This window comes from Chlamydotis macqueenii, chromosome 3, assembly GCF_036417535.1.
Source record: "Chlamydotis macqueenii isolate bChlMac1 chromosome 3, bChlMac1.mat, whole genome shotgun sequence".
Taxonomy (NCBI): Eukaryota; Metazoa; Chordata; class Aves; order Otidiformes; family Otididae; genus Chlamydotis; species Chlamydotis macqueenii.
In genome coordinates, this window is record NC_141558.1 from 117420936 (window position 1) to 117440970 (window position 20035).

General features: G+C 46.2%; 1 protein-coding gene across 1 annotated transcript in view; it reads right to left on the reverse strand.

The window, feature by feature from the left end:
- Positions 1 to 6059: 6059 nt before the first annotated feature.
- The window catches only part of LOC147601453 (serine/threonine-protein kinase MARK1-like), a 36119-nt gene continuing 22143 nt past the window's right edge, over positions 6060 to 20035 (reverse strand). Inside the window, 7 exon segments of the mRNA XM_086744672.1 lie at positions 6060 to 6326; positions 6329 to 6419; positions 8790 to 9041; positions 9848 to 10009; positions 11097 to 11197; positions 17321 to 17439; positions 18019 to 18112. Coding sequence (XP_086600798.1) covers positions 6060 to 6326; positions 6329 to 6419; positions 8790 to 9041; positions 9848 to 10009; positions 11097 to 11197; positions 17321 to 17439; positions 18019 to 18112 — 1086 coding nt within the window.

A 20035-nucleotide genomic window follows, 5' to 3' on the forward strand; every position in this document is an offset into this window, starting at 1 on the left:
ATATCACCTCCCCAGCTGCCCCCTCATCCTCTACTTCCCTTCATTCTTCCTTTCTCTCTCCCTCACCTACTTGCTTTTCCATCTGTCCTTGGTTCCGCTCCACACATAGCCCAAAGCTTCAGAAAACCAACTCATGTTGGAGAACAAATTTCTGCTCAATTAATCCAAGATCATTTCCTCATCCTTGCATTTCTTCAACTCCATCTGATTTTATAAAGCGCTGGAAGTTTTTGCAGAGAAGAGCACTCAGTGCGGGGGAAGGGGCTGGCAGAGGTGCTCGGGGCTGGGACTGTTTGTCCCAGAGGGTTTCTGAGATGCAAGTCTCGGATTTAATCTTAAGAAAGCAGCAATGGCCTCACATCCTCCCCAGTGGGGCGCGTGGAGCTGCGCTTAGCGGACAAAGGATGCCACCTGAGCTGCCACCCCAAAGGGAGCAGAATAGGCTGTCGCTAATCCTTGCGGGCCGACCACCAAGTAGCGGCTTCCCTTCTGCAGAGCTTTGCAGACATTCTGCGGAGAGAGACGGGAGAAGGGGATAAAAAAAGGAGAGGTGATAGAAAATACCTTCATGTAAAATCATTTTGACAGCCAACGTCACTGACCCAGAGAGTGAACTTCTCCCACAGCTGATAAGGGCTGGAGCACGGAGCAACATTTAGCTATCTATTTTTATACAGAAATACACACCCACAGAGTATAGTTAAACTGAATGGATGCAGACTCCACAGGAAGCAATGCTTTTATGTGGGCTTATAGTCAAGAACAAAATTAGTTTAAATTCACAGCTAGTTTGCAGAGGCACGTGTTTCCCACACACACAGGTTCTAAGTATTCTGAGTAACCAAGTGTTCTAAGTAACTCTTAAAAGCACGTGAGCTGTTAAAACTGGTGCTGAACAAGAAGGCAGTAAATCACCGAGAATACTTTTACGGAAGTTTCATTGCTTTTTGTCAAAACAAATTTTTTTTTGGGTCAAAATAAGAATGTTTTGACCCACTTTCATGTCTGTACAAATTTAAGAACTCATCTGTGTACTGCGTTAGAGATAACTTGCTACAGGTTATTGAAACTAAAAACTTGATCGAATTTTAATTTCACTCTTGATAGTTTTTGCTCATATGGCTGGTCACGGCTGGGGAATTAACACACTGCAGTCAGTCTGGCAGGAATATCAGAATTCCCTTGTAGTAACACTTTATGGTTGTGTGGGACTAGATCAAAATCATGTCTTGTAATATGGAAAACACTGAAACAGAGCATACATTTTTAAATCTAATGAAACTGGTGAAATCCAGTCAGTATCTATTTTATTCCTAGGATTTCTTAAAGCTGGATTACAGTGGTACTAGCAGATGAAGACCTTCAGCTGTCACGATGCCACTGCACAGCTGAATTTTGCTGTATTTGCTCCTATGAAAACTTACGCAAAGGGAGTTCAGATGGTAAAATAAAAAGGCAGCTCAAACCCAGGGGTAGAGCCTGGCGACGGAGGAGGAGATGCAGAGCCCTCCCTTCCCACATCTGCCCCTGTCCCACTATCTCGCACTGGCGACTTCTTTCCTCCTTCCTGCACCATATACAACTTACCTACCCGCACCTCACCGACGCCTTCACGAGTTGGTCTTTACTGCCAAAGCTAAACTGGCAAACCTTCTGTCTGACCAACAGAAAAGGGAATATGCAGTGTTCAAGAAGTACCCTGTGCCCTAAATGCTATTGGAAGCGCCCTTATACCAGTGAACTGCTGCGGCATCACCACGCTCGCAAAGCTGCTCTGTATAAATCAAGCCTACGTTGGAAGCTCTTCGGCCTTGAGACTGCTTCACGTTACGCATGTTTACTGTGATTTGGAAATCACTCTGCTGGAAACCTGAAGTAGCAAATCCATCAGGAAAGAATGAAATATTCTATTAATCTCTTCATGAAACAGTAGTATTTGTGAGGCAGCTCATGACTATGCTCTCATCAGTAAATTCTGTGAATGTCAAAATTAAGTAACTTTGCCAAGCTAACTGGCATTTTCTGGATGTCAGACATAGCAAGCATATCCTTAACAAAATCTTTTTCTTTCTTTTTTTTTTTTTAAAGAATGCAGTAGAAAGTCCGGTCTCATACTGACATCTGTTACCTCTCCGGTAGGAAAGAGATTCCAGACAGATTTTTCCTGCTAACAGAAAACTATGTTTTGCTACAAATATACAAGACATATCTAAGCTGTATTTAAGCGACGTGAACAACAGAAAAAGAATCAAATCCTTCCAAATAGCACTTTTGTAATTAAAGGCATCTGCCCTCCGGGGGCGGGGGGGTGTGGGGTGGGAATAATCGCCGGACTGCAGGAGTCGGGAATTTCCACACAGGAAGACCAAAAGAACAATTTTGAGCCAAAACAGCAGTTACACAACGCTGCCGCGCCTTCCCCAGCCGGACCGCCTCCTCCCGGGCAAGGGCTCCAGCACGCCAGCCGGCTCGGCCCCCTCCTCGGACCCAAGCACCGGCGCCTCAGGTGCCCCAGGAGCCCCTCGAGGAAGCCGCTGCCGAGACCCCGCCGCCCGCCCTCCCCGCTGCCCCGGGGGGCGGCGGCCGGTCCTGGGCTGCGGGGGAGGCCCTGCCCTCACCTTCCCGTACTTCTGCCGCGCTCCCACCGTCATGGTGCCGCCGGGCAATTCCTCCGCCGCCGCTGCGCCACAGGTGGGGCCGGAGGCCGGAGGCGGCCGCTGCCCCCTCCCCGGGCCGGGACGGCGGCGGGAAGAGGCGACCCGGCCCCCGCCGCCCTGAGGGAAACCGGCCCGGGACAGGCGGGCGAGGGCTGGCGGGCCAGCGGCGCCGCGTCCCGGCCTCGGCTCCGAAAACTTTCCAAGGGGAAAGTACTGCACAGCCTTCATGGAAAGGCCAAGTTTTTCGCCCAGAGGCAGGGGGCGGCTGACAGCCGTGTGGCTCTGCAGCTGGGTGGGCTGCAGTTGAGGGCTCGCACCTCCTAAGCAGTGCCCGTGCAGCTGGGGCAGATCAAGAAAAGCCAAATTGTAGAGGGAGGATTGGTATCGTCTATTAAACTAGTTGGTGTTTTTATCAACACTGAGAATCCTAGAATGGTTTGGGTTGGAAGAGACCTTTAAAGTCATCTGGTGCAACTCCCCTGCAACCAGATCAGGTTGCTCAGAGCCCTGTCCAACCTGTCCTCGAATGTTTCCAGGGCTGGGGCATCCACCACCTCTCTGGGCAACCCGTTCCAGTGTTCCATCATCACCATTGTAGAATTTTTTTCCTTCTCTGTAGTGTAAATCTACCTCCCTCTATTTTAAAATCAGTAGCCCATGTCTTATCACAACAGGCCCTGCTGAAGAGTTTTTCCCCATTTTTCCTAGAAGCCCCCTTGAGGTACTGGAAGGCCACTGTAAGGTCTCCCCGGAGCCTTCTCTTCTCCAGGCTGAACAGCCCCAGCTCTCTCAGCCTGTCCTTGTAGGAGAGGTGCTCCAGCCCTCTGGTCGTCTTCATGGCAGATACAAATATTTCACGTAAGCAGATGTAATAAGGGGACAAATTAATCCTTCACTGCAGGTTTTTATCTTACTGAGGAACAGAGCCTTGAACCTGTCTCTCCCCAGGATGTGCCCTTAGCTTTTGGCAAGTAAATCCTGCAGCTAAGCGTAGTTATCTGCCCCAGGGACCTTGTTTCACCGTTGTCACGGTTCTGGCCAGAAAGCTGTGCAACGGAGAGCTTGGCCAGTCCTCAGAAGGGTGGAAGACATGAGCCAAGTCTCAGGTCTGTCGCTACCAGGAAAGTGCTCTATCTCTTCCCCTGTTTTATATTAAAGGTGTCACTGCGCCTGCTACCATTGTCAGGTTTTAAATTTAATTTAATTTTTAATTTAAATCTCCAGAAGGTTGAGGTGGGAGCCTAAAGAAGTGTTCTGGTTTTGTTTAGTGAGGGGGGGGCCTAAGGTGGCAGCTTCTGTAGGAACCTGCTAGAAGTCGCTCTCCTTTGTTCAGTGGACTCGGCCAGGCCTAGGGCGGACCCACTGCTGGCCAAGGTCGAGCCGATTGGTAGCAGAATGTCCCGTGATAACGCCTCTGCGATAATGTATTTAAGAAGGGGAAAAACGGGAAAAAAAAAGTAGGGAGAGAAGATGTGAAGCAGCTGAGCGGGGGCAGAGAGGGGGAGGCGTGAGCCTTATGGGCCTTGCAGGCCTCACCCTCTGGCCTCTTGCCAGGTGGCCGACTGGGCCCGACTCTGCCCGGCCCGGCTGCAAGAAGTGGAGAGGAGATGAGAAGTGAATAAGATGTAAAAAGGATGCTGAGAGGCATCTGCCAGCCTGTTGTGAGGAATGGCTGCAGACGCCAAGGTCAGTGAAGAAGGAGGGGGAGGAGAAATGCGGCTCCTGGCCGAGATTCCCCTGCAACCTGTGGTGAAGACCATGGTGGAGCAGGTTGTCCCCCTGCAGCCCATAGAAGTCCACGGAGGGGCAGAGATTCACCTGCAGCCTGTGGAGGACCCCACGCCGGAGCAGGTGGAGGCCTGAAGGAGACTGTGACCTGTGGAGGGCCCGCTGGGGCAGCTGTTCTAGAGGGACTGCACCCCATGGAAGAGATGACCCACGCCGGAGCAGTTTCACGAAGGATTGTGGCCCATGGGATAGACCCCACGAAGGAGCAGGGGAGGAATGCGAGGAGTTCTTCCGCCAACGATGAAGCAGCGGCATGAAACGGCGACCCCCATTCTCTTTTCCCCCCTGTGCTTCTCGGGAGGGGAAGGTAGTACAGATAACGTTAAACCCGGGTAGAGGGAGGGGTGGGGGGAAGTTATCTTGTTCCCTGTCTCATTCTCCTGCTAGTTTTAGTAATAAATGAATAGTTTTCCCCAAGTCGAGTCTGTTTTGCCCATGACGGTAACTTTAAGGATTTCTCCCTGTCCTTATCTCAAACCTTGAGCCGTTTTTCCTCCCCCTATTCTCTCGGAGGGTGGGGGGAGCGAGAGAGAAACTGCTCATGAAAGGCTGTTGATGTGCAGTTGGCCTTCTGGGCCGCAAGGGCGCATTGCCTGTTCATGTTAAGCTTCTCATCCACCAGCACTCCCAAGTCCTTCTCCTCAGGGCTGCTCTCAATCCATTCCCTGCCCAGCCTGTATTTGTGCCTGGGATTGCCATGACCCAGGTGCAGGACCTTGCACTTGGCCTGGTTGAACTTCATGAGGTTGGCATGGGCCCACCTCTCCAGCCTGTCAAGGTCCCTCTGGATGGCATCCCTCCCTTCCAGCGTGTCAACGGCACCACACAACTTGGTGTCGTCGGCGAACTTGCTGAGGGTGCACTCTATCCCACTGTCCATGTCGCCGACAAAGATGTTGAACAGGGCCGGGCCCAGCACGGACGCCTGCGGGACGCCACTCGTGACCGGTCTCTACATGGACATTGTGCCGTTGACCACCACTCTCTGAGTGCGGCCATCCAGCCAACTCCTTATCCACCGAGTGGTCCGTCCATCAAACCCATGTCTCTCTAGTTTAGAGAGAAGGATGTCGTGCGGGACAGTGTCAAAAGCTTTGCACAAGTCCAGGTGGATGATGTCAGTTGCTCGTCCCTTGTCCACCGATGCCGTCACCCCGTCATAGAAGGCCACCAAATTGGTCAGGCACGATCTGCCCTTGGTGAAGCCATGTTGGCTGTCACCAACCACCTCCTTGCTCTCCATGTGCCTTAGCATGGTTTCCAGGACAATCTGCTCCATGACCTTGCCAGGCACAGAGGTGAGGCTGACCGGCCTGTAGTTACCCGGGTCTTCCTTATTCCCCTTTTTAAAAACTGGGGTTATGTTCCCTCTCTTCCAGTCATTGGGGACCTCACCAGACCGCCACGACTTCTCAAATACGATAGCCGGTGGCTTGGCAACTTCATCCGCCAGTTCCCTCAGGACCCGCGGATGGATCTCATCAGGACCCGTGGACTTGTGCACCTTCAGGTGCATGGGGAGTTTCACAGGCCAATCACATTAGGCGTAACCAGTACATTCAAAGTGTAGATCATGTATGACTCTTCCCTGATCCCAAAACATTTAGGTTCTCTTTACAGCTTAAGCTCGTTTGCTATCTTGGATGCAATGTTCTTAAATGCGATAGAAGTCCCAGATATTCTCTTGAAACGAACTCCATTGAGTGACAGTCGTGGCAGGTTGCAGACTTCCATCTCCCACTGAACAAGGCTGTCTTGTCGTGCATCACCATGAACACAGAAGAGCAAAAACCTCTCTTTTTGTTCATAATCACAGTTATTGGCATCTAACACTTTGCGAATCTCTCTCATCATATCATCTGGGTCCATAGAACTAGTGGTCAGGTCTTCATACTCCACGTGAACCGCAAGGAGTGTGGCTTCGAATCTTTGCTATCCTCCTTCTCTCTGTCTTTTGTGTCCCCAGAAACGCTCCTGGAAGAAGCGACATACAGAACAGTCAAACGTAAAAGCTGTACAGCCAAGAGACAGAAGAGAAATACAGTTCTAGAACAGGGGTTTCTAAGCTGTGACTGACACACCACTAGTTACGCGCAAGCTAATTCCAAGCGTTAGACGGATCCTGTTGGAACAGTTGTGCACCTTCTCCTACACTGATGTGCGCTTCGGTGCAGCGCCCAGTGGTGGCACGCAAGCAAGGCAAGTTTGGAAACCCCTGCTCTAAAACGTTCTGATGACATGTGCAATGGTAACTGCAGCAGACACACGGTACTCCATCCTGCTCCAAAGAAAGTGGAATCTATGAAAAAGCATGACGGAAGCTCTGCTGAGTTCACGATCTGGAGCGTGCCATACACCAACAAAACTGAAGTTGAGGGACACAGTCCTGAAGCAGAAATCCTACTGTAAAAGCAGCAGAGGAAGAAACCCCACCCTGCGATTCACAAGTCTTCAGTTAATATCCTCCCCTCTTTTCCACCTTCCCTCCTTTTGCATTTATGATGCATTTTTGACCCCTCTCTGTGTAAAAAGACCTTAAAATAACATTGTTTAACTGATGAGGGAAAATGTTGTGCTGTACTTTGGTCGTAAATCGCTTGTTTCTCAAACAGTGGAGTACACAGACAGCAGCTTTTTTGCAGAAGTAAGAGGGACATGGAGATGCAAAGTGCGTCTTGATGCAATGACTTGCACAAAATTTCAAGGGACTAGTTTCCAATGAATGTTCTTATTCTGATGCTTCCTTACTGAACAGATTATTTATTCCATTGGAGAAAGCATTCTGAGAAACAGCACTAATTATTTGACAGTAATTCCACAGCCAACTATTTCTGTTCTCGTCCCAGGTACTTAAGATGTCTGATGACTCCCCATCCCTCACTGGGGAAAGGTGCTGTTCTCATTTTGATAGTCTATAAAACTTTTGCTATTCCGAGAGGAGTCAAAACAAGCATCTTTAATTTAACTTTCAGTGTGATCCCCAGAGAACCACATTGATATTAAGAGACAGAGCATGGCAGGGATAAGATCTCAAACGACTCTTAGCCCAAAACAGACACTGTAGGATGACAAGAAGTAAAGGAAGCTAGAGAATGAAAGCAAGAGCTAAAAGCAACTTCACACTTCATGTATTTGAACATTTGATTAATCTCTTTTCCCTTTCCAGGTCAAGAATTCGACAGCTAACAGACTTTGAATTGAAAAGGGCCAATGTAAATAAAATGCATTGTCTGTTATACAATGTATCGTGTTAAGAATGTGCTGCCTTTGTTTTTTTTTTTTTAAATAACGGCTTTCTCTTTTGGAAATCTACACTGACAACACAGTTGACTGACTAACTTTGTTGTAAGTTAATTTGCTCTCTGGTTATAAAAAAAATAATCTCCCTACAATTATGTAAGTGCTGGAGATACCAATAATAGAGGATCATAGTCCTGCATCCTCAGGTTTCTGAAAAAAGAAAAGCATTCACCTACTTTTTTTTTTTTTTTTCTCCAGGTCATCATAGGAGGTATGACTTAGACACACACTGACACACTAGCAGCTCATCAGGTTCCATCAATTTTATGAGGAACATCACTACATTTCTAGCTTTCTCTCTTCTTTCCCCTTGTAATACCACCTTATGCAATTAATGATACTTTACTTAGGAATTTGCAACTACTAGCTTAATCTAGCTGTGAATTTATCCTAGTTTTTGTTGTTTGGGTTGTCTTTTTTTTTTAAAAAAAAAACAAAACCTCACACAATTGATAGAATTCAGTACATAACAGCATGATTCTGCAAAGAAAATAGAGGTTTCCAAGATACAATTCTGTTGTAAAACTATCAATAATGCAGTATGGACACATTTATACGTAGATTTTAGAATTCCCTGAGATCATTTGTTAGTACCTACTCCCTCTAAGCACAGCAATCAAATCATTGTAAATATAGCCCTTGCAACAAACTGCACCCAGTTAAAAAAGTAAAATATTGCTAACTTTAAATAATGACTCACTTTTAAAGTCATCACTTTCAGTATTTAAGTTAATTTGATTTGTAGTTAATTGTAGCACCTTTGTATTTTAGCTGTAAGGCATGAGCAAAAAAAACCCTTTTGAGTAGCGTTCTCTTGCTCCTTTAAGATAAAGAAGCAGAATAGCTGGTCAAACACAATGGTTACAATATACACAGACAAGTAAAACAAGGCAGGTTCTGGAAGGAGCACACACAGGAAGCACCATTCTAACTAAATTTACATTTAACTAGAAATTCTCAATGACTTCCCAATTACGGCCCTAGTTACAGGCTGGGCTTTGGTTGGTTGGTTGGTTTTCCTCTCTTAAAAATCGAGGTACTAACCTGCGAACAAACTTGGAAGTTATCTTGCTTATTATACCGGCTGACATTCCTCTTCTAGCATGTGCAAAAGCACCGGTTTCATGTGATGGTGAGGCGGGCGGTCCATTGTAAGTGGCATCACGCCACTCCCTTAGCTGCTCTCCATGGGAAGTGCTTCGACTTGAACTGCCCCGAGGAAAGCGGGTTCGGTCTGGAGGGGTAGTGCTCATACTGTGAGCGGACGGGGGAGCAGCGGGCGCTCTTTGAGCTGCACTGCTGGGAAAACAGAAGCATAAATACAGAGAAAGACTATGCTAGAAACCCTCCTACATGACAACCATTTCTCAAAGATAGCAAAAGAAACCCTGCTCTTGATTTTTTTTTTTAAAATCTGAATCTGCTACTGATTTGTCTTTATGATTCATAGTTGGAAGTAATCAAGAGATATTTTTATGTAAAATCAAATTATCTCAATATTAAGAGCAGTTTGCAAAGTATACACAGATAATAGGACAAAGGAAAAAAGGTGGGAAAGTCTGTAGTATGATCTGAAAGTGTTCCCAGCCCTCCTCTGGAGAAATAAAACCTTTAACAGACAAGCACTCCAAAAACTTAACAGATATTTCTTAAATAGTAATCATCTGGCACAAATAAATGTATAAAGCTATTTGGGCAGTTAATAGTAAGAGCAGCTCTACTATAGTGCTTTTGGACAGAAATGAGCCTAGCAATCTCCAAAACCAAGAGGTTAACATTTCAGTATTTCATTTGAATTTCTGGTGGTCTATGTTGTATGGGCCTGTCTAAATTTGTTAACATTTTTAACTACTTAAGTTTTCCAGAAGCTTCCAGAGGGAGGCAGTCAAGGAACTTCTTTAACTGTATGCAGGCATGTGTGATGAACAGAATCAGGCCTAAATACTCTGTAATACTCACACTACTTGAGTAAGCTACTGTTCTGAAACAGAATGCAACATGACAGCTTTGAACAGACTACCAACATATTGAAGTATAGAATGAACGGAACAACAAGATTTTAAAAGTGCACAGCATTAAAGGAACAATAATAAAGTTATTACCTTGGTCGGTAACCTTCAGTGCCATCTTTGATGGCTGGCAGTGTAACTTTTATGGGACGACCAGAGGCAGACGTAGACTTTTGATGCCGAGGCCGTGTTGGTACAGCAGAAGCTACTGCAGAGCCTGCAGAAGATGGGCTACTCGCAGGCGTTTCTGTTAGGCTTTTACAGTGGCAGCAAGGCAGGAGGGATGGACAAATGAAAAGGGAAGAGAAGGGTTAGTGTAAAAACCCCTAGTAGACAGGGAAAATGACAACTATTTTTTTCTTTTAGAACACGGGAAGTGCTGTTTAAATAAGCAGAAGACGGAGTGACCAGGCTGCCTTGGTCAGCTAATGTAAAGAATATAGAATTCTGAGAAAATTATGTTCATCCATAAATCAAATCAGCATATATGTTACATTAGGCCTTTTCATTCCTCCCAAGATTAGAGACTTCTATTCAAAGTAATGAAGTATAAAGACATATTATTCAAAGTAGTGAAGAAAGATTACAAAGAGTACGTGGAAACAGTAAAAAGTACTGAAACAGAAATTCACAAGACTGAAATAGACTGATTAAATAGACTCTCAGAATAAGATTTACTGCTTTAGGTAAAAAAAAAAAAAAAATCCAGTTTTCAGTACTGCCCATTAAAGCCAATGTTGTATTTTTCAGTCTGGTAAAGGGTTTAACTAACACCAAAGATGAACAAAGAACGTATTTTTCAAAAACGTAATTGTGGCAGTGTTAAATACAACAGTATTTCACAAAACATACTAAACTGAGTGTAATTCTCATCCCATTTACAGGTACCAAGTGGTTTCCAGCACTACTAAAATACTATTATAGGCCAAAACCTGATATCGAAAATGATCGATGAGTGTGAACAATTTCAGCTTTTGGAGTGATTACTAGGAGAAATGAAAAAGAATCAGGCTACACTGCTAAGGCGCTCCACCTGAAGGTCTCCACAGTAGAACTGCCTACTTAGCTGTGAGCACAGTTACTGAACTCGGTGCTGGACGACAACCCAAGCACATTCCATTTTTATGTGATTCCATAAAAAGAGTACAAGGCAGATCTACACATTTAGTTATTAATTTCATCACAAACATAGAAATTGTGGTGGAAGAGAAGACGAAAACCTAGTCAGACTTTATGCATTTCGCACCATGCTTCATAATGGTATTGACTAATTGCACAGCCTGTTTCTTCTATGCTTCCGTTCTTGTACCAAAATTAATAAGCCAGAAAATTTGAAGAATACCTGTTGTCCTTCCCATTCTGTATTGCAGAACAGCGATCTGAAGAACGTTCACAAACATCAGTGTTCCTCCTTGTCATTCCACTACCAGAAAATACATTACTCTAGAAGAAAACGAAGACTAAAATTAAATGAAATACTTTATCCTACTGTGTATTATGTTGTACAAAAATGTAAGCATTGGAAGCAAATACAAGTAGAGTTTCAGCCATTGATGTGTATCCTTAATGTCTTCAAATGTACTAGGTTAATCTTGTTGACACAAATCATTTATATCATCAGCTATTTTTTTCCCAAGAGCTCATTCACCATCTCATTACCGTACCGTTGAGAGTATGCTAAAAGTAAACGTAGGAAAGTTTAATTTTTCTGACACTTGCTTTACTAAGTATTATTCTCCAATTCCCGCATACTGTGTTACGGAATTCTTTGCCTCTGGGATCAAAGAACAAACTGGCATCCCAGGGAATACATCTATCTGACTGGCTGAAAGGCTTCCCTGTGCAGATGAAGTTGCCAACTAGAGCTCCAGCCATTTTTTCAAGAGAAAAATGAAAAGATTATTGATCTGTGTCACTCAACCCAGAAACTATGATGCAGATAAAATGGCAACTAGGTCTTGCAGCAAGAAATACTGATGGGACTGCCTCCACACAGATGGAGCTGCTGAAGGGAGAGGCTGCAGTGCAGACCTCAGGCTGCAGGAAGCACCTGGACATTTCTCCTGGGGCAGGGACAGGCGGCAGCCCTGCCCGCAGAAAGTTTGCTCAGGTGGAGGAGCTGCAGGAGGCGGTGAGAAGGCTATGTAGCATCAGGGAGGCTGAGAAGGAGTTGGATAGCTGGTTCCAAGCGCAGTCTGCACCAGAACCACAGCCCCTGGCCAAACAGCCAAAAACTCCCCCACCAACACATGCAGAAGGGAGGGGAGCCAATGATACAGCAGAATGGGAGCTTGCAAAGGCAAGGGCCAGCAGGAGGAAGAGACTTCCCCTGAAACCTGTGGTGCCCCTGCAGAATCGCTTCACAGCTCTGAAAACTGAAGAGGAACGACCCAGCGCATCAGGAGAGATGCTGGAGCTGAGCAAGGCAAGCCCGACCCTGCTCCCCACATAACGACCAGTGCAACTAAGAAAGGCGATGGGGGATAGTAGTGGGTGATTTTTTTCTGAGAGGTACGGAGGCACCCATTTGCCACTCCAACGCGCTCTCTAGAGAGGTGTGCTGCTTACTGGGGGCTCGTATCAGGGATGTTACCAAGAGACTACCAAACCTCATACAGCCCACTGACTGTTATCCGCTGCCGCTGTTTCACGTGGGCACCAGTGATACAGCCAGGAGCAGCCTGAGAACTGTCAAGAAGGATTACAGAGCCCTGGGAGCAATGGTTAAGGACTCTAGGGTGCAGGCTAGACCCCTTGATCCTCCTGGTCAAAAGGAAGGGGCCTGAAAGAGCCAGTCAAATCCAGCAAATCAACAAATGGCTACAGGAATGGTGCCACAGCCAGGGCTTCAGCTACTTAGACCATGGGACTCCCTTTGAGAAACTTGGTCTACTGGGGGCTGATGGGGTCCACCTGACAGAGCATCTTCAGCCAGAGACTTGCCGACTCATTAAGAGGGCTTTGAACTACCATTGCTTGGGGAGAGGAACCACAATCCATCCCACCACTGTCACTATGGCACCAGTGCCAGCAACACGTGCCCAGAACTTGCAGAAGGATCGCAGGTCAGCAGGAGAGCACCTAAAATGCAGCTGAAGGGAATTCCAGCTGCTCCAGCCAGTAAGTTGGCTTCACTGGGGACCCAGCTCAAGTCCCTCTATGCTAATGCACGTAACATGAGGAACAAAGGAGTGTGCACGCCTGCGGGGCTACGACCTTGTTGGCATCACAAAGTCGTGGTGGGATGGCTCCTGTGACTGGAGCACTGCGACGGAGGGATATAGACTCTTTAGGAAGGGCAGGCAGGGGAGATGAGGAGGGGGTGTCACCCTCTATGTCAACAACCAGCTGGAGCGTATGGAGCTCCGCCTGGGGAGGGATGAGGAGCTGACAGAGAGCTTATGGGTCAGGATTCGAAGAAGGGCAGGGACAGGCAACATTACAGTGGAGTTCTGCTACAGGCCACGTGCCCAGGAGGACCGAGAGGATGAGGCCCTCTATAGACAGACAGGAGCAGCCTCACAGTCACAAGCCCTATTTCTCACGGGGGACTTCAACCACCCTGACATCTGTTGGAAGAACAACACAGCAGGGCACAGGCAATCCGGAAGATTCCTGGAATGTGTGGATGACAACTTCCTCCTGCAAGTGACAGAGGAGCCAACGAGGAGAGGTGCTATGCTGGACCTTGCTTTCACCAACAAGAAGGGGCTGGTGGGGAATGTGGAGCTCAAGGGCAGCCTTGGCTGCAGTGACCATGAAATGGTGGAGTTCCAGATCCCTAGGGCAACAAGGAGGGCACGCAGCAAGCTTTCTACCCTGGACTTCAGGAGAGCAGACTTTGGCCTCTTCAGGGATCTGCTGGGCAGAGTACCATGGGATAAAGCCCTGGAGGGAAGAGGGGCCCAAGAAAGCTGGTTAATATTCGAGGATCAGCTCCTCCAAGCTCAGGAGCGATGCATCCCAACAAAGAGGAAGTCGGGCAAAACCACCAGATGGCCTGCATGGATGAACAAGGAGCACCTGGACCAAATGAAAAACAAAAAGGAGGCCTACAGAGGCTGTAAGCAAGGACAGGTAGCCTGGGAAGAATACAGAGAGATTGTCCAAGTGGCCAGGGATCAGGTTAGGAAGGCCTGACAGTCCTAAATGTGGCCAGGGACATCAAGGACAACAGGAAAAGCTTCTTGAGGTATGTCGGGGACAAAAGGAAGACCAGGCAGAATGGGGGCCCTCTCTGGAAGGAAATGGGAGACCTGGTTACCCAGGACATGGAGAAGGCTGAGGTACTCAATGACTTTTTTGTAACAAGGTTACAGCATTGGTGGATAAGGGACGAGCAATGGACATCATCTACCTGGACTTGTGCAATGCATTTGACACCGTCCCACACAATGTCCATGTCTCTAAACTGGAGAGACATGGATTTGACAGACGGACCACTTGATGATAAGGAATTGGCTGGCTGGCTGCACTCAAAGAGTTGTGGTCAACGGCTTGATGTCCAAATAGAGACCAGTGACAAGTGGCATTCCTCAGGGGTCGGTATTGGGATCGACTCTGTTTAACATCTTTGTCGGTGACACGGAGAGTGGCATAGGTGCACCCTCAGCAAGTTCACTGGCAACACCAAGCTGTGTAGTGTGGTCGACATGCTGGAGGGAAGGGATGCCATCCAGAGGGACCTTGGCAAGCTGGAGAGGTGGGCCTGTGCAAATCTCATGACGTTCAACCAGACCGAGTGCAAGGTCCTGCACATGGGTTGGGGCAATCCCAAGCACAAATACAGGCTGGGTAGTGTATGGATCGAGAGCAGCCCTAAGGAGAAGGACTTGGGAGTGCAGGTGGACAAGAAGCTCAACACGAGCCGGCAATGCGTGCTTGCAGCCCAGAAAGCCAGCCGCATCCTGGGCTGCATCAAAAGAAGCGTGGCCAGCAGGTCGAGGGAGGCAATTCTGCCCCTCTACTCTGCTCTTGTGTGACTCCACCTGCAGTACTGCATCCACCTCTGGAGCCCTCAACATAAGAAGGACATGGACCTGTTGGAACGAGTCCAGAGGAGGCCACAAAGATGATTAGAGGGCTGGAACACCTCTCCTATGAGGACAGGCTGAGAGAGTTGGGGCTGTTCAGCCTGGAGAAGAGAATGTGCCAGGGAGACCTTAGAGCAGCCTTACAGTACCTCAAGGGGGCTTATAAGAAAGATGGGGAGAAACTTCAGCAGGGCCGGTTGCCACAGGACAGGGGGTAATGATTTTAAAATAGAAGGAGGCAGATTCAGACTGGACAGAAGGAAGAATTTTTTTACACTGAGGGTGGTGGAACACTGGAACAAGGTTGTCCAGAGAGGTGGTAGATGCTCCATCCCTGGAAACATTCAAGGCCAGGCTGGACGTGGCTCTGAGCAACATGATGTGGTTGGAGACGTCCCTACTCCTTGCAGAGGGGGTGGACTAGATGACCTTTTGTTGTGGTTTTGTTTAGTGAGGGGGGGCGTAAGGTGGTAGCTTTTGTAGCAAACTGCTAGAAGTCGCTCCCCTTTGTTCAGTGGACTCGGCCGGGCCTAGGGCGGACCCGCTGCTGGCCAAGGCCGAGCTGATTGGTAGCAGAATGTTCCGTGACAACGCCTTTGCGATAACGTATTTAAGAAGGGGAAAACAGAAAAAAAAAAAAAAGAGAAGAGAAGATGTGAAGAAGCTGAGTGGGGGCAGAGGCACAGAGGGGGAGGTGCAGGCCTCATGGGCCTTGCAGGCCTCACCCTCTGGCCTCTTGCCAGGTGGCCGACTGGGCCCGACTCTGCCCGGCCCGGCTGCAAGAAGTGGAGAGGAGATGAGCTGGATGATGTGAAGAGATTCTGAGAGGCGTCTGCCAGCCTGTTGTGGAGAACTTTTCTTGTGAGAGGAACGGCTGCAGATGCCAAGGTGAGTTGGAGGGGGAGGAGTAATGCGGCTCCTGGCCAAGATTCCCCTGCAAGCCTGTGGTGACGACCGTGGTGGAGCAGGTTGTCCCCCTGCAGCCCATGGAGGTCCACGGAGGAGCAGAGATCCACTTGGAGCCCATGAAGGACCCCACACCGGGGGAGGTGGATGCCTGAAGGAGGCTGTGACCTGTGGAGGGCCCGCTGGGACAGCCGTTCTGGAGAGACTGAACTCCGTGGAAGAGATGACCCACGCCGGAGCAGTTTCACGAAGGACTGTGGCGTATGCGTGGCACCCCATAACGGAGCAGGGGAGGAATGCGAGGAGTTCTTCCCCTGACCATGAAGCAGCGGCGTAAAACAACGCGTGATGAACTGACCACAACCCCCATTCCCTCTTCCCCCCTGTGCCGCTCGGCGGGGGGGGAAGGTAGTAGAAATAATGTTAAGCTTGGGAAGAGGGAGGGGTGGAGGGAGGTTATCTTGTTCTCTGCCTCATTATCCTGCTGTTTGTAGTTATAAATGAATAGTTTTGCCCGTAACGGTAACTTTAATGATTTTCTCCCTGTGCTTATTTCAAACCTCGAGCCGTTTTTCCTTACATTATCTCCCCCTATTCTCTTGGAGGGTGGGGGGAGTGAGAGAGAGACTGCGTAGTCTGGTCCCGATCGGGGCTGAACTACGACACCTTTAAAGATCCCTTCCAACCCAAACCATTGTATGATTCTGTGATTCTATGACTGACTTTGTGTTACTAATTTCAGTTTGCACACACTTCATAGAATACCTACAATCATTCTGCTCCTCCCCTTACCACGCACAGATTAGCTGCTGAAGACTTGCTTTCAGTATATGACATACAGTGCTCAATTGGGGTGGTAGAGGTTTTCAAAGTGCTAATATTACGTAGCAATGCATGCTGGCAAAAGATTTCAAATACACTACACTTGGGTACTGTAGGACACCATGAACTCTGCAGGATTTACTGTGTGTTTAGGTCTCCCTCGTCTACAGCTTTTTGGCATTATTATCACCCCACAGAGACTCCTGAATAAACTGTTTCAAAGCCATTTTTGCCAGGAAGATTAACAACTGCAGTAATTGTTTTTGAAATCAACTCTCTTAAGCCACACTGATACGAGTGAAGGTGATAAATATGTTTTTAAGAAATCCTGCCTTCTCTAACACCAATATTTCCTCATTGTGTATCCTAAACATGGACACTGCTGCACATGAACTTCCTCAAGGCAAAGTAGATGCTTTCACATTAGGAGAGACAGACTCCTATTTGGAACAAAGATGTCTGAAGCAGTAATAAGATAGTGGTTTACAAAACTACGAATGATATAACAGAAGAACGAGTAAATGAATCATTTCTTAATACAAGAACGAGGTTGTAACTCATAACACCAAGAGGCACACACACAAGGAAACAAGCAGGTTGGTTCCTCTACACCTCACCCCATTTCTGAAGTCCAAAATGAAGTGGTTTCAGAAAGCCAAATAGACGAAATTAATAATTATAAATTACCAATCACAATTTTTCTTTAAAAAAAAGATGTTACAAAACAGTTCATAAAACATCAACAACCAGAATATTCAACCCAGCCAGAGGTAAAGGCCAAAATCAAAGATGTAAATTAGGTAGCACTTACTTCAGGCGGTTTTCTACCTAGAAGCAGATAAGTAGCCATGACTTCATCGTACTTTTTGTTCACTAAAGATTCGTGGGTTTCTTCTCTTGAAAAGCCCATTTTGACCATAATGTCTAGAAGTAAAGAGAGCTAGATACATTAGCAAAATAAGTGCTTGGGTTTATTGACAACTGAAGAACAGCAAACAGAGAAAAAAATCCTTAGAATGTAACGGGTAACTAGGATTCAACTCAACCAGCATCATCTTTGCTGTGCAGATCAAAAAGCCTACAACTCCCCTCTTTCATTGCTATTTTCTTCTTGAAAACTCTCAACTATGTTATTCAACATAGTTCAACGTGATTCAACAAACAAGTAAAACACTGGCAAACAGAAACTAGGGCCAACGGAGTATCTTTCTCTGACCATGGTGGATAAAAATTGTTGCCCTCACAACAAAATCTGTTTCCTTCTGCCTGTTGAATTCTGTAATCTTATTTGTCTCTTGCTGTGCTTGTAGACTCACGTCAGCTCAGTCAAGTCACAACAGTAGTTATAAGGACAGCACTGTAATGAAATTTCTCATTTAAATAAAAATAAAACATTTTACTTGTACGATGAGACTGTATCTCCAATTCAGTAAGAGTTTCGTTTGACTTACAAGATAAAATTGCCTGCATATATCAGCTGCAACATCCTTGTAAAAGTCTTACCTATTGTCTTAGTGTCAATAAAATCTGGTTCAGGCTCAGGCTTTAGTTCTTCTTCTTCATGGCCAACATTCATCCACCGATCCTTCATAATTTGCTAAGAAAAGAAATGAGCTTTAGGTCAATATGCCATTTACCATACCCAATTAAATCTGTGCTAGCAGGTCAGAGGAAAAACAACTTCAAAATTCATAATAATCTGAATGCTGCTCTTTCCCTCACACCTTTTCACCCCCTCACATCTTATAGTTTCTTCTTTTATCTTTCACGTCCTTTTCTTTACATCAGTTCGTCCTCCCCTAGTAGTCACCCTTGCCCAAAATATCAGAAGAACTACTGAGAGAAAAAGCCTGCAGGTCCAAACACAAGAATCTTTCATTTTGTACCCTTCACTTCCATTCCCTCTTAATCTTATCTTGCCGAGTGCCTGACACTCATGCCCTTATCTTGGTTAAGATCTCTAGATATTTCTGCAACACCAACTCTATCACAATAAATAACTCCTCCAAATAATAACAAAGGAAGTGTTTAGAAACTAAGGAATATTTCAGGAGCGTGCTGATGCTTCTTACAGTCATTTGTTACAAGATCGTGATGCCAACTGGTCATTTTTTCCTATGGATCTTCTCACTGCCCTTGACCTAAATATGTTCACAGCTTGGCTGGAGGGAGAAATGCTTCTTAACTCTCTCTGTGCCATGCAGATATTTACTTTAACAATTTCTCCTGCATTTCTTGGAAAATTTCCTTCTGCTGTAGCCTGGATCTTTTATATCCCTGGAAGACTGATCAGCTGGAATCCCTAACCACCACCACCACAATTGCTCCTTAAGGGCATATTTATTTAGTTATTTATTTATTTTTAAACAGCTAAAATAATTTTCCCTCCTACAGTAACAGGCACACATGCCTCTTTAGGGACAGATGCTAATATTGCTCACTAGGTTGACAGAAGAGCAAAACAAGTGCCAGCAAGTCAAGTTTCCCACAGGCTACAAAGATGCCTCGCAAACACTGAATTCAGTTATTTCTCACAAAGAGCAAAAGACTCAATTTTCCATTGATATAACCAAGTTCTTTGTAGGTAGTGCTGCTGCCAAATTACAGATCCAAATAGCTGTATCCTTCAAAGAACAATACAGAACTTTGTACTTGGGCCAGTTAACATTTTGCTGACAATAAGACTTAAAGATTTGTTCAAAATTCTATCACAGAACCGATTTTTTGGCATTTGAGGGGGAAAACGGGGAAGAGATTGTGAACATGTATTGCTATATGCAATATCTGCAATTCCAATTAAAAAAATACTGTTCATTAAATCTGAAGTTTAAGCACGATGAGGTGTTTGGATGACAGGAATCACACTGCTCAAATCTTTTCTCCCTTTCTTGATCCTTCTTGAATTAATATGCAAACCCAAGAATTCCCACTTAGGGTTTTTCATGCCTCTTCAGTAGGTGGATCTATAGTTCCATGTAATCTGCTCTGGGTATCCATCCGTTCAATACCTGAACTTTTGCTGCTTCTGTTTTTAAATACATGATCTCATAGGCGTACTGAGTTATTGCACAACTCTTAAACAGGCTCTTACAGTCAAGCATTTTGAAGTGACACAAATGATCCAGTTCCAGGATCAATATTACATCTGTGTAAGTTCAGCTGCGCTTCCAGTCAGCTGATTAAACAGCAGCAGCCTCGGTCAGGATATTTAACGATCTGACCCAAACTGTGTTTCTTAAAAGTCAGCCCACTAGATATTGATGAGGTTTCCCACAATTTTCATGAAAACTATCTGATAAAAATCTGTCCTGGCTCAAGACCTATCTGTCTCAAAATTATTTGCTTTATTACTCTTTGTAAGCATAAATCTGCTCTGTGGCAATTTCACACAGTGTTGCTTTGCAAAGAATTGAAAACTGGGGGGTGGAGGAGGAATTTGTTGAAATTGCGATAGTTAAGAGAAATCCACAGAATTTCTGACAACGCATTTTTCCCATCTCTTCCTGCAAAGATTCACTGT